Source organism: Pseudophryne corroboree, chromosome 2 (genome assembly GCF_028390025.1).
Source record: "Pseudophryne corroboree isolate aPseCor3 chromosome 2, aPseCor3.hap2, whole genome shotgun sequence".
Lineage (NCBI taxonomy): Eukaryota > Metazoa > Chordata > Amphibia > Anura > Myobatrachidae > Pseudophryne > Pseudophryne corroboree.
The window spans coordinates 157,057,265-157,074,445 of record NC_086445.1 but is presented as its reverse complement, the minus strand read 5'-3'; the positions used below and the strand labels follow the sequence as shown (position 1 = coordinate 157,074,445).

Genomic DNA, 17,181 nt, shown 5'->3' with positions numbered 1-17,181 from the left:
TGTGCTTATTTCCCTACTTTTGTTTGTGCTGCCTACCAGTGCAATCTTTAGGGGGGAATTCAATTGGGCGCAAGGTTTAGAGAGGTAAAAAAAAACTTGCGTACCTAGCTCCCAACTTTGGATTACCGCGGGTATGCGCGCTCCCGATACCCACGGTTTTCAGCTCTGAATACCCTGCTGCGCATGAATAAAAAATAAATAAATACGTACCTCTCAGGTGGTCTTTGTGGCTCCCAGTGGTTTCCCTTCCTTCTGCCACTGGGGAGGGGGCTACTGGGAGTCTCTGGGGTTGCTGTTAGATGTAGTTGTCCCAGCTGCTACCTCTGGCGTGATGATAATGCACAGGTGGGGAAGGGGGGGGGGGCGGGGGTGATGTGGGGGCATCACTTACATTTACACACACTCATATATAATTACACACACTCACATATACACCACTGCTGCTGACCGGGTCGTGACGTTGGAGGAGAAGGCACTGCTTCAGAAGGTGAGTGATTACAGACTAATTAACCACTTGCCTGGCTACGTCTCATATGATGCAACCGGAACCAGGAGTACATTACCCGGCCACATGCGACCTTGCTGCCCCGCTGTGTGCCCATCTTTAGATTAGGAGTGCAGAACAGATCTCCTCTGGCTTCTCGTACTCCCTGCAGAGTGGTGTCCTAGACTGCCTTGCGACTGGCATTCTAGAGTGCATGTGCCAGGGACCACAGTGTGGTGTACTGTTATTAGGATTTAAGACTACTGGGGGGTCTATTGCCAATGGGAGTTGGGAAGTTAGTTTATAATGGGGGTCTATTGATGGGGAGGGAGGGGGGACCCATCTAGATACTGTATACATATTTTTTAAATACATTTTATTATTAAAAATAATTTTTAAACTTAAGTAATAAAAAAAAATTCTGAACAGTTTTGTGTGGAAAAATTTGTCAGTTAAGTGGTTAAGCTAATTGGAAATGTTTAATTGCTTAAGTAGTCCTCAGGGTTGGTGTTGCTGGGGTCCCAGAGCAAGTTCCGGTAATTTTTCCTAAAATTAACGATTTTCAGAAAAATCAGACTTGTTCTGGAGGTACGTGAAAAAAGACGCAGTGATGTGGGGCGATTCTCATGACTGGACGGCAAACATCGAGGGATACACTCTCTTCAGGAGAGATAGGATTAATAAAAAGGTAGGGGGTGTTTGTCTCTATGTTAAACCATTTTTAAAACCATATTTAAAGGAGGTCAGTTACGAGGGGACTGGAGATAATGTAGAGTCATTATGGGTTGAGATTTTGAGTGGGGGTAAAGATACAAAAAAACTTTTACTAGGGACATGCTATAAACCGCCAGATATTAGTGTGGCTGATGAATTACTACTAGGGAGGCCAATCCTGGGCCGTTTTTTCAATCCCGGGATTCGGGATTGAAAAACAATCAATCACGGGATTGCAGTAGGGATCAGTAAAGAAGGGTGTAGGGAGCAGCGCTGGAGGGTAGGTAGCGGTGCGGGAGGGTGTAGGTAGCGGCGGGGAAGGGAGGGAGGGTGTAGGTAGCAGTGCAGGAGGGTGTAGGTAGCTCGGCGGGAGGGTGTAGGTAGCGGTGCGGAGGGTGTAGGTAGCTGGGCGGGAGGGTGTAGTTAGCGGTGCGGAGGTTATAGGTAGCTGGGCGGGTGGGTGTAGGTAACTGGGCGGGAGGGTGTAGTTAGCGGTGCGGAGGTTGTAGGTAGCTGGGCGGGAGGGTGTATGTAGCTGGGCGGGAGGGTGTACAGTAGGTAGCGGGGAGGGTTGGTAGCGGCGCGGGAGGGAGGCTGGGTGTAAGTAATAACACTTACTATTAGGTGGGCGCCAGCCATGGACACACTGAACGCGGCGGCATTTCAAATGAAGCGCCGGCCGCCAGCCAACCAGAGCAGGCGGACAAGCAGCCAATCAGGGAAGCGGCCGCAGCAGTCGCTCCTGATTGGCTGCCGCGGCAGCTTCCCTGATTGGCTGCCAGACTGCCAGCTCTGATTGGCTGGCGCCCGGCGCCACATTTGAAGTGTTGCCGCGTTCAGCGTTCGTCTATGGCTGCCGCCCGCCTAAGTGTAAGTAGTATTACTTACACACACTCCCTCCCGCACATGCGCAGTGCAATCCCGTGAATCCCGGGATTGGATGCTCCAATCCCGGGATTCAAATCCCGGCATTTTTGGGCCCAAACCCCGGGATCCCGCCGATCCCGATCCCGGGATTGGCCTCCCTAATTACTACTCTTGCAGCAAATCGAAAAAGCTGCAGGTATGGGGGACGTCGTTATTGTTGGGGACTTCAATTACCCGGACATAAACTGGAACACCGAAACAGTAAATACATCTAGGGGTAACAGGTTCTTAAACATGCTAAAAGATCATTACTTGTCACAGGTAATTGAGGAGACAACTAGGCAAGGGGCTATACTGGACCTAGTACTAACAAATAATGAGGAAATTATAACAAATACTAAAGTAGGGGAGACCCTAGGAAATAGCGATCACAATATGATCACATTCGATATCAGCTTTCAAAAGCAGCAATATAAGGGTTTAACCAAGATTTGTAACTTTAGGAAAGCAAATTTCACATTGCTGAAGTAAGCAATGAAGGAGATTAATTGGGAAATTGTATTTCATGGTAAGAATACTGCTGAAATGTGGGACATTTTACAACTGCGCTCAATAAGTAAAATAATTTATTTATTCCCAAAGTCAACAAAAACAGAAGTAGGAAATCCAAACCAATGTGGCTTAATAAAAAGGTCAAGGAACAAATGCATAAAAAGAAGCGTGCTTTCAAAGCATTTAAGTCTGACGGAAAGGTGGAATCATTCCAGTTCTACAAGGAATGTAACAATAAATGCAAAAAGTCGATTAGAGCAGCTAAAATAGAAAACGAAAAACAAATCGCAAAGGAGAGTAAAACAAATCCGAAAAAGTTTTTTAAGTATATAAATGGTAAAAGGTTGCAAAGGGAGAATATTGGACCTTTAAAGGGTAAGCTGGATGTCTTGATTAATGATGATAGGGAAAAAGCAGATTTATTTAATAAATTATTTTCATCAGTATTCACGAAAGAGGACAAGTTGACAAGAATAGAGCATAACATAAATAATAATAATGACCCTCTGCTTGGTACTTGCTTAAACGAGGGAGTAATCCGGGAGAGACTGAGTAAAATTAAGACAAATAAATCTCCTGGGCCGGATGGACTCCACCCCAGGGTTCTTATGGAACTCAACGTAGAGATAGCCAAACCTCTATATTTGATCTTCATCGAGTCAATTAGATCAGGAATGATACCAAAGGACTGGCGTATAGCAGAGGTAGTCCCAATATTTAAAAAGGGTATTAAAACGCTCCCCGGGAACTATAGACCGGTTAGCTTGACATCTATAGTGGGGAAAATACTAGAAGGTATATTAAGGGATAGCATTCTGGAGTACTTGGATACCTCCAAGGTTATTACTAGGAATCAACATGGATTTGTGAAGGACAGGTCATGTCAAACTAAATAAGCTTCTACGAGAAAGTGAGCGATAGTATTGATAAAGGTCAAGCAGTGGATGTGATCTTTTTAGACTTCTCTAAGGCTTTTGACAAAGTTCCACACAGGAGACTAATCCTCAAACTAAGACAGCTTGGGGTGGGAAATACTATCTGTACTTGGGTGAGTAACTGGCTGTTTAATAAGGAACAGCGAGTGGGGGTTAATGGGATGTACTCTGAATGGGCTTCAGTACTCAGTGGAATACCGCAGGGCTCAGTACTCGGGCCATTGCTGTTTAATATATTCATTAATGACCTAGGTGAGGGACTGGAAAGCACAGTGTTAATTTTCGCAGATGACACTAAATTATGTAGAATAATTAATTCAGACAAGAATGTTGAGTTTCTACAGAATGACTTAACTGGACTGGAGGCCTGGGCAGACAAATGGGGAATGAGGTTTAATATAGACAAATGTAAAGTTATGCACCTTGGGACTAAGAACAATCAGGCAGCCTATAAACTAAATGGGGAAAATGTACGGCTAACGGTAGTTGAAAAGGATCTGGGTGTGCTCATCGATAATAAACTTGGTAGCAGTTTGCAATGTCAAAATGCAGCAGCAAAGGCTAATAATAAGATTTTACTCACCGGTAAATCTATTTCTCGTAGTCCGTAGTGGATGCTGGGACTCCGTAAGGACCATGCTGGGACTCCGTAAGGACCATGGGGAAAGCTTTAGGATTTCTGCACTTCCTACAGTCAGGGGTGACTATGGGCCTAAAATTGGGTTCCATTAAGGTCCAGATTTCGGCTCTATCGATTTTCTTCCAAAATAGAACTGACTTCACTGCCTGAAGTTCAGACTTTTGTTAAGGGAGTGCTGCATAGTCAGCCCCCGTTTGTGCCTCCAGTGGCACCGTGGGATCTCAACGTGGTGTTGGATTTCCTGAAGTCGCATTGGGTTGAGCCACTTAAATCAGTGGAGCTAAAATACCTCACGTGGAAAGTGGTCATGCTGTTGGCCTTGGCGTCGGCCAGGCGTGTATCAGAATTAGCGGCTTTATCATGCAAAAGCCCTTATCTGATTTTTTTTATATGGATAGGGCGGAATTGAGGACTCGTTCCCAATTCCTTCCTAAGGTGGTATCAGTTTTTCATGTGAACCAACCTATTGTGGTGCCTGCGGCTACTTGGGACTTGGAGGATTCCAAGTTACTGGACGTAGTCAGGGCCCTGAAAAATATATGTTTCCAGGACGGCTGGAGTCAGGAAAACTGACTCGCTATTTATCCTGTATGCACCCAACAAGCGGGGTGCTCCTGCTTCTAAGCAGACTATTGCTCGCTGGATCTGTAGCACGATTCAACTTGCACATTCTGCGGCTGGACTGCCGCACCCTAAATCTGTAAAAGCCCATTCCACGAGGAAAGTGGGCTCTTCTTGGGCGGCTGCCCGAGGGGTCTCGGCTTTACAAATTTGCCGAGCTGTTACTTGGTCGGGTTCAAACACTTTTGCAAGAGTCTACAAGTTTGATACCCTAGCTGAGGAGGACCTAGAGTTTGCTCATTTGGTGCTGCAGAGTCATCCGCACTCTCCCGCCCGTTTGGGAGCTTTGGTATAATCCCCATGGTCCTTACGGAGTCCCAGCATCCACTTAGGACGTCAGAGAAAATAAGATTTTACTCACCGGTAAATCTATTTCTCGTAGTCCGTAGTGGATGCTGGGCGCCCATCCCAAGTGCGGATTGTCTGCAATACTTGTATATAGTTATTGCCTAACTAAAGGGTTATTGTTGAGCCATCTGTTGAGAGGCTCAGTTATATTTCATACTGTTAACTGGGTATAGTATCACGAGTTATACGGTGTGATTGGTGTGGCTGGTATGAGTCTTACCCGGGATTCAAAATCCTTCCTTATTGTGTCAGCTCTTCCGGGCACAGTATCCTAACTGAGGTCTGGAGGAGGGTCATAGTGGGAGGAGCCAGTGCACACCAGGTAGTCCTAAAGCTTTCTTTAGTTGTGCCCAGTCTCCTGCGGAGCCGCTATTCCCCATGGTCCTTACGGAGTCCCAGCATGGTCCTTACGGAGTCCCAGCATCCACTTAGGACGTCAGAGAAAAGGTGTTATCATGCATAAAATGGGGTATGGAGACAAGGGATGAGAGTGTAATCCTGCCACTGTATAAATCATTGGTGCGACCACACCTGGAATATTGTGTACAGTTTTGGGCACCATACTATAAAAAAGATATCTTGGAACTCGAAAGGGTTCAGAGGCGAGCCACCAAACTGGTTAAGGGGTTAGAGGCATAGGAAAGACTTAAAAGGCTTGATATGTTCCCACTGGAAAAGAGGCGACTGAGAAGGGACATCATTAATATTTATAAATACATTAAGGGACAATACAAGGATCTATCAAACGATTTGTTTACCAAAAAAACACTACATAGGACACGCGGACACCCACTGAGGTTAGAGGAGAAAAAATTCCATACCCAACGGAGAAAAGGATTCTTCACAGCAAGAGCAGTAAGGATTTGGAATTCTCTTCCAGAGAAGGTAGTAATGGTGGACACAATCAATAATTTTAAAAATGGATTGGATAAATTCCTAGCTGTAAACAAATATCCAGGGATACTGCATTTAATTAATATTTAAAGAAAAAAAAATTAATAAAATAACGTAATGTACAATAGGTTGAACTCGATGGACATTTGTCTTTATTCAACCTCAGCAACTATGTAACTATGTCTATAGAAATCATTACATCTCATTTTCAGTCCTCGAATTGAATAAGAAAACCAAGTGGCTGCAAATTTCCTGCTGTGAAATGAATTCCCTCATTTGTCTTATTGTGTTAGCTCTGCTTACTGTGACAGGCTCTACCTGGCATTGCTACGACTGCCTACAACTACGTACCGAACTGACGTGGCTAAGTCTGAGTGCTAACCCTACTTATGTTTCTGTCAACCTGGCCTACAGTTGAATTTGCCTGGTCTGTATTATGAGGCTACTTTCAGAACTTTTTCCAAGGACACTTTAAAGGCCCATATAGACGGGCCGATGCGGGGAGAGATGTGTGCTGAGCGAACCGCTCAGCACACATCTCTCCCGCCGCTCAGCACAGCGCGATCTGTGCTGAGCATGCGGGGGGAGACGGGGGGGGGGGGGCGCTCACTTCACCCAGCGGGTGAAGTGAGCGACCCGCTAGATTGGCCTGCACGGCAGGCCAATCTAGCAGCAGCGATAGCGATGCGCTGGGCTGCGCATCGCTATCGCTGTAAGGGGTACACACGGAGCGATCAGGCTTATATTCTAAGCAATCTAGTCAGATTGCTTAGAATATCGCTCTGTGAGTACCCCCCTTAAGTTCCCAATCCAACCTTGAAGTCAATCAATTGTTTTCAACTGTTACGCTCTAAAAAAGCTTTGTTCTCAGACAGAGAAGATAAAGAAGTATAATAAGGATTTTAAATGTCTCCTTCCCTGTAATTCCAGTGACATTACTGTAAGCAAATCAGAGTAAAACTGTAACAACAAGGTGGGCCTTTCCTATGTATTGTTAAGGGTCCTGTTCCGTCTAATAAGTTACACACACTGCACAAAAAAAGTTTAGTACATTTCTCCAACAGTTTCCTCTTCATATGCTTCCATACACCATCTGTAAGAGATAGTAGTTTAACTTACTGACAAAAGAAGTTTCCCCCAAGTATCCTCTACGTCTGAGGATAACCTCCAAATGTTTGGCGTCTTCATTCACCACATAATACTCCTTCTCTATGGAGATCCAAGCCCAGTTCAGGCGAAAATGCTGGTTCTTCAACTTGTTTCCACCTGCAAAACAAAAATGGACATTTTAAATTAGGTTCTCTATTTGATTGGAACTCTCTTTTCATACCAAATAAAAAAAGAGTAAATTCATTGGCAAATCTATGAGCGATTGGCTTCACAAGTTGTAAAATTGTCACTACTGGATAGCAATTTACATTAGATACAATCTAAGCTAATTTTGTTTCGCTATTAAAAATTGTTGGTGGATGGTTAGCAGCGCTAAGAAGTAGATTTACTAAAGCAAGTGGAGATGTTGCCCATAGCAACCAATGAGATTCTATCATTTTCTAGGATGCAACTATGAAATGATAGCTGGAATTTGATTGGTTGCACTTGCAATGGGCAACACCGCCAATTTAAATTTTTAGGAGCTTTAATAAATCTACCCCTATGTATAAAGTCTGGCCAATTTGGTTGCACACAGCTATGTTTGACAAGAACATTTGACACTGGATCGCCATTTTAAATATGCTTTAATTGTGTCAGCAATTTTGTCAGTTGTAGACTGAATTGTCTTGCAAATCATTCAGTATACAGGTCCAAAAAGCGGTTCATAATCAGGGAGGTATCAGATATAAAGCAGAACAATACACTGGCTGTCATGGTCATAGGGAGGATAGTGTGGGCAGTGGGCGGGATGGTCTGGGGGTTGAGTACATCCGACTCATCGGTCGGCTGCTGTGTGCTCTACTCTGTGTTCCAGCTCCTGTGTCTCCACAGAGCAGTGCTAGGAGACGGGGGTGCGTCCTCCTGAATAGTTCCACCCATCTGCCTAGTGTTCGGGATGCTGATTAAGGCCAGCCATGGTGGAGCACTCAGGGATTGGACGGCAGGGGAATAGATGTCCAGATCTCATCATACAACCCAAGTCAGCTGAATATTTCAGATTTGGGCACAGAATTATCAAGCCTTGGAGAGTGATACATTGCACGGTGATAGAGTACCAGCCAATCAGCTCCTAACTGCAATGTTACAGGCTGGGTTTGAAAAATGACAATTAGGAGCTGATTTGTTGGTATTTCATCACCGTGCTATTTATCACTCTCCAAGACTTGATAAATCTGGGCCTAAGTGACAGACATGCATGGTCAAATCCAAGAGAGATGATACACAACAGACCCGCCCATGCAACATCACCTTTAGGCCACATGATTTTTTAAAAAGTTTAATTATTTATTTCATAGAAATCTGTATTCAGTATTTAACAAAAAGAACAAAAAGTTGTTAAATGGAAACTATGTCCTATTCCTCAGTAGAGACCACTGTATTGTTACTTTTTTATTTTATATAAATGCTGAGTAACAAATGTGATTCTCTGGATCTCTGACTACTTATGTGCTCAAGTTTAAAATAAATATAATCTTTGTGATATAAATATTATTTTAGTACATTTTACAACAAAGTAATGCAGACCCTCGTTTGGCCAGAAGATACAGAGAACATTCATTAATTCCGCATTGCCTTCTTCTCTTTCTGTTGCACCATTGCATAGCTCTGTCCTCTGTGATCTGTGTAACGTAAAAGCTGCTTTGTTAAATAAATGATGAAAAATAATCCTATCTGAACACTTAGACATCAGAACACATGAAATACCTTTTGGTTTCATTGATCCTAATCAAGTGTCTCAGAAAAAGAGGTGCATGACTGGTTTCTTTATCTCCCCCTAGAAAGACGATTTATAGAGGCACTTCTAATTACCAGGAGAAGGAATTGTACTTTCTAAGCAGGTTATACATAGGGCACTCGTGTCCCGATCTATCCAGGATGGTTGCCTCTCTCTTTCCACCCAATATGTTTAACTCACAGCACTTATGTCTCCATAATTCAGCCTCCTGATGCATCCAAATTAACAACATACTTGGTAATACTTCTCATACCCAAATAGAAATATGGTGAGAAAAAGGTTCAGGTCATAGGAACTTGCTTTTTTTTTTTTTTTTAAACAGTGATAACCCTAGATATACTTTAAGTGGGGTGTTAGATATATTCAAATTAAAAGGTCACTAAACACCAAAATGTCAATTTTCAGATACGAATAATCAGGGTAAAATATTCTCCAGTGTTAACTTGAATATCCATGGTTAAACAGCCATATATTTAGGACAGTGTCTTTCTTGGGAACTGACAGGTATGACTTCAGTCATTTAAGCTGCTGTGATATCACTTGCCATTCAACCTGATGGTAAGTTTACTGCACAACCCCATAATAGACTGAATGAATAAGATAGAATCAGTCTGCTGGGGGAAACAGTTCTTTCTCATTGCATAACATCAAGTTCAGCTCTACAGTGGCTTGTTGTGCAATTCCCAGGGGATTGATCTCACCACGTTTTGTGGGGGGACAACTTAAAGTATAACTCCCAACATTTATAGCAGTCGGAGCAGGACAAGAGCATGTGTGCAAAAACATGACTAGGTGTCATAGAGGCGATGTCATGCGCCATACCGACACAAGGGCGTAGCTATCATATGTTTAGGGGGTGCAGCTGCTATGGGACCCAGAGCTGACAGGGGCCCACCTTCCTTGTCAAAGATATATGTGTTATATACGTTTTTCACCATTGGGTGGTACATAGGGGCCCTTAAAAGTTTGCCTTGGTACCTACAATATATCTAGTTATACCTCTGGACCTGCTCATTGTAATGTGGTATAAAATGAACTGGAGTGCATTATAATATTACATAATATGAATTGGGGCACGGTAATGTGGCACAATATGAAGTAAAAGCACTATAGTGTGGCATACTATGAACTGGGGCACTGTAATGTGGCACAATATGAAGTAAACCACCTGCTACTTTACCAAAATGTCTCACGGCGCTAATGAGTATAAACAACTATAAAAGTCACCCTTATTGGAAAAATTGATAAATAATCAGCTGCTGAGTGTCAATTATGCTGGACGCCAGCCTAATACATCAGCGGCAATTGGGAACTGCAGCGGCAGCTACATCTTGGAGGACGGAGACGTCCGGAGCCTCCTAGCCGCACCTGGCCGTTTTAATACAGCACATGTTCAGTTGGACCCAGCGTACGAACTGAGACAGAGGGTGAGCGTGTTTTATTTACAGACGGCTGGTCCGGGCACTCTGGAATCAATTGCAATTTGCACACTGGTCTTTTGAGACTAACACAATATTGACCAAGTGGTGATCATTATGTTCATTATCCGTTCTTTCTGCACTTGTTAAGGGAATGCATTGAAGATTTTCAGTTATACAATTTTAGAGAACAAGGATATCTGTTTTTATGCAGATTAGAAAACGATCTGATTTACCTCCATTCACAATTATCTAAAAAGCAGGCTTTAGAAACAGGAGATTATTATGCTTTGTCTATAATATATAGCATGAAGTTTTGTGTGTATATATGCATTTTTTATTGAGGAATTTATATATGGTGATTGCATTTATACTATATATTGATTAATATGATCGTTCTATTAAAGAAAATATTGTGTGTACATGTGACTTCACTTTATTTTAAAGCCTGATAAAATCAAACTAGCGCAGAGTGTTCTCTAGTATTTTCGTATTAGTTCTCTTACAACAATATGTAGTAAAATCACTATAGTGTGGCATAGAACTGGAGGCACTATACTGTGGCATAATTTGAACTGGGGACACTGTATGTCATATTGTGAATTGTGGGGACTGTGTTGCATAATGTGTGTTGGCAACCCTACAATATGACATAACGTGAACTAGGGCACTACTGTGGTTCATAAAATGACCTAGGCCACTATTATGGAGCATAAAATGAACAACTGCTGCATAGGTGTCTCTCTAGAGACAAGGACCCCTTCAAAATGTTGCTATGGGGCACACAAATTTCTAGCTACACCCCTGTACAGACATATCCGGTGCTTTACCACTCCATTTGTTCCATGCACTTTGAAAGCCAAGCACTGACACCCATTCATTGCTGCTCTATTGAAAGCAGTCCTTAATGAAATTCTGCAAATGCCCAGCTAATTGAGACAAATCAGACACAAATGTGGTACAGAGCCCACTGAAATGGGACAGCTGGAGACGGGCTCAAAGAAAATTATGGCGGGTGCTAAACATGTACAGGAAGGGGGGGGGGGGGGGAGGGGAGACACGCCAGGTTCACATATTTATGCTATAAAACTCTGGGCAGGGAAAAAACAGTAACAACACAGGATCTACAATCCAATGGTTAGAAATTAGTTTTAATCACTATTTCTATAAGCACTATACACAGGATTATAACTGTTGTCATGCAATGTATAGAATACACTATAACAAAATCACGAGTAATACTAGAACACAAGCCACGCAGAAAGATACAGGTAGACATGCTTAGGCATTAAAACAATAAGCAGTCTAGTGATTTGACACTAATATACACGCCCTGCGTGTGTGGTTTTTTTTTACTGTAAAAACACCTGGCTGAGAAGGATATAAATACACACCCTGCAGCTAGAAGCACTTTGCTGAAACACTGGATGTGCATTCTTATAATAAACCTTATAGCCTGCAGGTATCTAGTCGCATACTAGTATAATTCCTCTGGTGGCGCCAGACTACTTCCTGCGCACTGTCAAATTACCGTAGATGTGAAAAGAAGGGCAGACTGCTTGTGTGTCAAAGATAGCGTTTGGAAAATGTAAATATTGAATGGTTGATAACAAGTTGTGGCTAATAGGATTAAGGATCAGATTGACAGGCACATACCAGGAAAAGTGTACAGGTTACTAACTAAACAATTCATCTTGCACAACAGCCTGAATTCTATAAACAAGAATTAAGACATCTTGACAGAACATGAAATAGTAGAAGTCTGGAAAAGCACAGAGTGACAGCACTCAGGATACTGGAACACAGGTTGCGTCTCTGTGGCGATTTTTCACGACTATACACACAAGGTGAGAGTCTACCTATAAAACGAAGAGTTGACCGTATAAATATAATTATATGGGTGTAGTATGAGGGGTGTGGTTCATCAAATCGACAGTGTCTAGGTCGACAATGTTTAGGTCGACCACTATAGGTCGACAGTCACTAGGTCGACATGGATGTAAGGTTGACAGGGTTTCTAGGTCGACATGTGCTAGGTCGACAGGTCTAAAGGTCGACATGAGGATTTATTTATTTTTGGTGTCGTTTTCTTCGTAGAGTGACCGGGATCCCAAATTAGTGCACCGCGTCCCCTCGCATGGCTCGCATCGCTCGCCATGCTTCGGGCATGGTTCCTTCGCTCCGCTACCGCTTCGCTCGGCATACTTTACCGTTCCAATCGTAGTCCACGTGGATCGTTAAGTATGAAAAAATTCAAAAAAAGAAAAAAAAATAAGAATTTACTTACCGATAATTCTATTTCTCGGAGTCCGTAGTGGATGCTGGGGTTCCTGAAAGGACCATGGGGAATAGCGGCTCCGCAGGAGACAGGGCACAAAAAGTAAAGCTTTAGGATCAGGTGGTGTGCACTGGCTCCTCCCCCTATGACCCTCCTCCAAGCCTCAGTTAGGATACTGTGCCCGGACGAGCGTACACAATAAGGAAGGATTTTGAATCCCGGGTAAGACTCCTACCAGCCACACCAATCACACTGTACAACCTGTGATCTGAACCCAGTTAACAGTATGATAACAGCGGAGCCTCTGAAAAGATGGCTCACAACAATAATAACCCGATTTTTGTAACTATGTACAAGTATTGCAGATAATCCGCACTTGGGATGGGCGCCCAGCATCCACTACGGACTCCGAGAAATAGAATTATCGGTAAGTAAATTCTTATTTTCTCTATCGTCCTAGTGGATGCTGGGGTTCCTGAAAGGACCATGGGGATTATACCAAAGCTCCCAAACGGGCGGGAGAGTGCGGATGACTCTGCAGCACCGAATGAGAGAACTCCAGGTCCTCCTTAGCCAGGGTATCAAATTTGTAGGATTTTACAAACGTGTTTGCCCCTGACTAAATAGCCGCTCGGCAAAGTTGTAAAGCCGAGACCCCTCGGGCAGCCGCCCAAGATGAGCCCACCTTCCTTGTGGAATGGGCATTTACATATTTTGGCTGTGGCAGGCCTGCCACAGAATGTGCAAGCTGAATTGTATTACCCATTCAACTAGCAATAGTCTGCTTAGAAGCAAGAGCACCCAGATTGTTGGGTGCATACAGGATAACAGCAAGTCAGTTTTCCTGACTCCAGCCGTCCTGGAACCTATATTTTCAGGGCCCTGACAACATCTAGCAACTTGGAGTCCTCCAAGTCCCTAGTAGGTGCAAGGCACCACAATAAGCTGGTTCAGGTGAAACACTGACACCACCTTAGGGAGAGAACTGGGGACGAGTCCGCAGCTCTGCCCTGTCCAAATGGACAAACAGATATGGGCTTTTTTGAGAAAAAAACCACCAATTTGACACTCGCCTGGTCCAGGCCAGGGCCAAGAGCATGGTCACTTTTCATGTGAGATGCTTCAAAACCACAGATTTGACTGGTTTTAAACCAATGTGATTTGAGGAATCCCAGAACTACGTTGAGATCCCATAGTGCCACTGGAGGCACAAAAGGGGTTGTATATGCAATACTCCCTTGACAAACTTCTGGACTTCAGGAACTGAAGCCAATTCTTTCTGGAAGAAAATCGACAGGGCCGAAATTTGAACCTTAATGGACCCCAATTTGAGGCCCATAGACACTCCTGTTTGCAGGAAATGTAGGAATCGACCGAGTTGAAATTTCTTCGTGGGGCCTTTCTGGTCTCGCACCACGCAACATATTTTTTCCACATGTGGTGATAATGTTGTGCGGTCACCTCCTTTCTGGCTTTGACCAGGGTAGGAATGACCTCTTCCGGAATGCCTTTTTCCCTTAGGATCCGGCGTTCCACCGCCATGCCGTCAAACGCAGCTGCGGTAAGTCTTGGAACAGACATGGTACTTGCTGAAACAAGTCCCTTCTTAGCGGCAGAGGCCATAAGTCCTCTGTGAGCATCTCTTGAAGTTCCGGGTACCAAGTCCTTCTTGGCCAATCCGGAGCCATGAGTATAGTTCTTACTCCTCTACGTCTTATAATTCTCAGTACCTTAGGTATGATAAGCAGAGGATGGAACACATACAACGACTGGTACACCCACGGTGTTACCAGAACGTCCACAGCTATTGCCTGAGGGTCTCTTAACCTGGCGCAATACCTGTCCCGTTTTTTGTTCAGACGGGACGCCATCATGTCCACCTTTGGTATTTCCCAACGGTTTACAATCATGTGGAAAACTTCCCGATGAAGTTTCCACTCTGCCGGGTGGAGGTCGTGCCTGCTGAGGAAGTCTGCTTCCCAGTTTCCATTCCCGGAATGAAACACTGCTGACAGTGCTATCACATGATTTTCCGCCCAGCGAAAAGTCCTTGCAGTTTTTGCCATTGCCCTCCTGCTTCTTGTGCCGCCCTGTCTATTTACGTGGGCGACTGCCGTGATGTTTTTCCCACTGGATCAATACCGGCTGACCTTGAAGCAGAGGTCTTGCTAAGCTTAGAGCATTATAAATTTAGCCTTAGCTCCAGTATATTTATGTGGAGAAAAGTCTCCAGACTTGATCACACTCCCTGGAAATTTTTTTTTTTTTCTTTGTGTGACTGCTCCCCAGCCTCTCGGGCTGGCCTCTGTGGTCACCAGCATCCAATCCTGAATGCCGAATCTGCGGCCCTCTAGAAGATGAGCACTCTGTAACCACCACAGGAGAGACACCCTTGTCCTTGGATATAGGGTTATCCGCTGATGCATCTGAAGATGCGATCCGGACCATTTGTCCAGCAGATCCCACTGAAAAGTTCTTGCGTGAAATCTGCCGAATGGAATTGCTTCGTAGGAAGTCACCATTTTTACCATGGCCCTTGTGCAATGATGCACTGATTTTAGGAGGTTCCTGACTAGCTCGGATAACTCCCTGGCTTTCTCTTCCGAGAGAAACACCTTTTTCTGGACTGTGTCCAGAATCATCCCTAAGCACAGGAGACTTGTCGTCGGGATCAGCTGCGATTTTGGAATATTTAGAATCCACCCGTGCTGTTGTAGCAGTATCCGAGATAGTGCTACTCCGACCTCCAACTGTTCCCTGGACTTTGCCCTTATCAGGAGATCGTCCAAGTAAGGGATAATTAAGACGCCTTTTCTTCGAAGAAGAATCATCATTTCGGCCATTACCTTGGTAAAGACCCGGGGTGCCGTGGACAATCCAAACGGCAGCGTCTGAAACTGATAGTGACAGTTCTGTACCACGAACCTGAGGTACCCTTAGTAATAAGGGCAATTTTGGGACATGGAGGTAAGCATCCCTGATGTCTCGGGACACCATATAGTCCCCTTCTTCCTGGTTCGTTATCACTGCTCTGAGTGACTCCATCTTGATTTGAACCTTTGTAAGTGTTCAAATTTTTTTAGATTTAGAATAGGTCTCACCTAGCCTTCTGGCTTCAGTACCACAATATAGTGTGGAATAATACCCCTTTTCTTGTTGTAGGAGGGGTAATTTAATTATCACCTGCTGGGAATACAGCTTGTGAATTGTTTCCCATACTGCCTCCTTGTCGGAGGGAGACCTTGGTAAAGCAGACTTCAGGAGCCTGCGAAGGGGAAACGTCTCGACATTCCAATCTGTACCCCTGGGATACTACTTGTAGGATCCAGGGGTCCTGTACGGTCTCAGCGTCATGCTGAGAGCTTGTCAGAAGCGGTGGAACGCTTCTGTTCCTGGGAATGGGCTGCCTGCTGCAGTCTTCTTCCCTTTCCTCTATCCCTGGGCAGATATGACTCTTATAGGGACGAAAGGACTGAGGCTGAAAAGACGGTGTCTTTTTCTGCAGAGATGTGACTTAGGGTAAAAACGGTGGATTTTCCAGCAGTTGCCTTGGCCACCAGGTCCGATGGACCGACCCCAAATAACTCCTCTTCCTTTATACGGCAATACACCTTTGTGCCGTTTGGAATCTGCATCACCTGACCACTGTCGTGTCCATAAACATCTTCTGGCAGATATGGACATCGCACTTACTCTTGATGCCAGAGTGCAAATATCCTCTGTGCATCTCGCATATATAGAAATGCATCCTTTAAATGCTCTATAGTCAATAAAATACTGTCCCTGTCAAGGGTATCAATATTTTTAGTCAGGGAATCCGAACAAGCCACCCCAGCTCTGCACATCCAGGCTGAGGCGATCGTTGGTCGCAGTATAACACCAGTATGTGTGTATATACTTTTTATGATATTTTCCAGCCTCCTGTCAGCTGGCTCCTTGAGGACGGCCCTATCTATAGACGGTACCGCCACTTGTTTTGATAAGCGTGTGAGCGCCTTATCCACCCTAAGGGGTGTTTCCCAACGCGCCCTAACATCTGGCGGGAAAGGGTATACCGCCAATAATTTTCTATCGGGGGGAACCCACGCATCATCACACACTTCATTTAATTTATCTGATTCAGGAAAAACTACGGTAGTTTTTTCACATCCCACATAATACCCTCTTTTGTGGTACTTGTAGTATCAGAAATATGTAACACCTCCTTCATTGCCCTTAACGTGTGGCCCTAATAAGGAATACGTTTGTTTATTCACCGTCGACACTGGATTCAGTGTCCGTGTCTGTGTCTGTGTCGACCGACTAAAGTAAACGGGCGTTTTAAAACCCCTGACGGTGTTTTTGAGACGTCTGGACCGGTACTAATTGTTTGTCGGTCGTCTCATGTCGTCAACCGACCTTGCAGCGTGTTGACATTATCACGTAATTCCCTAAATAAGCCATCCATTCCGGTGTCGACTCCCTAGAGAGTGACATCACCATTACAGGCAATTGCTCCGCCTCCTCACCAACATCGTCCTCATACATGTCGACACACACGTAC

The 17,181-nt window shown here is 44.3% G+C and overlaps 1 protein-coding gene across 1 annotated transcript in view; it reads right to left on the bottom strand.

Moving 5' to 3' along the window:
- FREM2 (FRAS1 related extracellular matrix 2) overlaps positions 1–17,181 on the bottom strand; it is a 285,338-nt gene that overhangs the window by 144,637 nt on the left and 123,520 nt on the right. Inside the window, exon 3 of the mRNA XM_063951860.1 lies at positions 7,175–7,321. Coding sequence (XP_063807930.1) covers positions 7,175–7,321 — 147 coding nt within the window. The remainder of the gene's footprint in view (positions 1–7,174; positions 7,322–17,181) is intronic.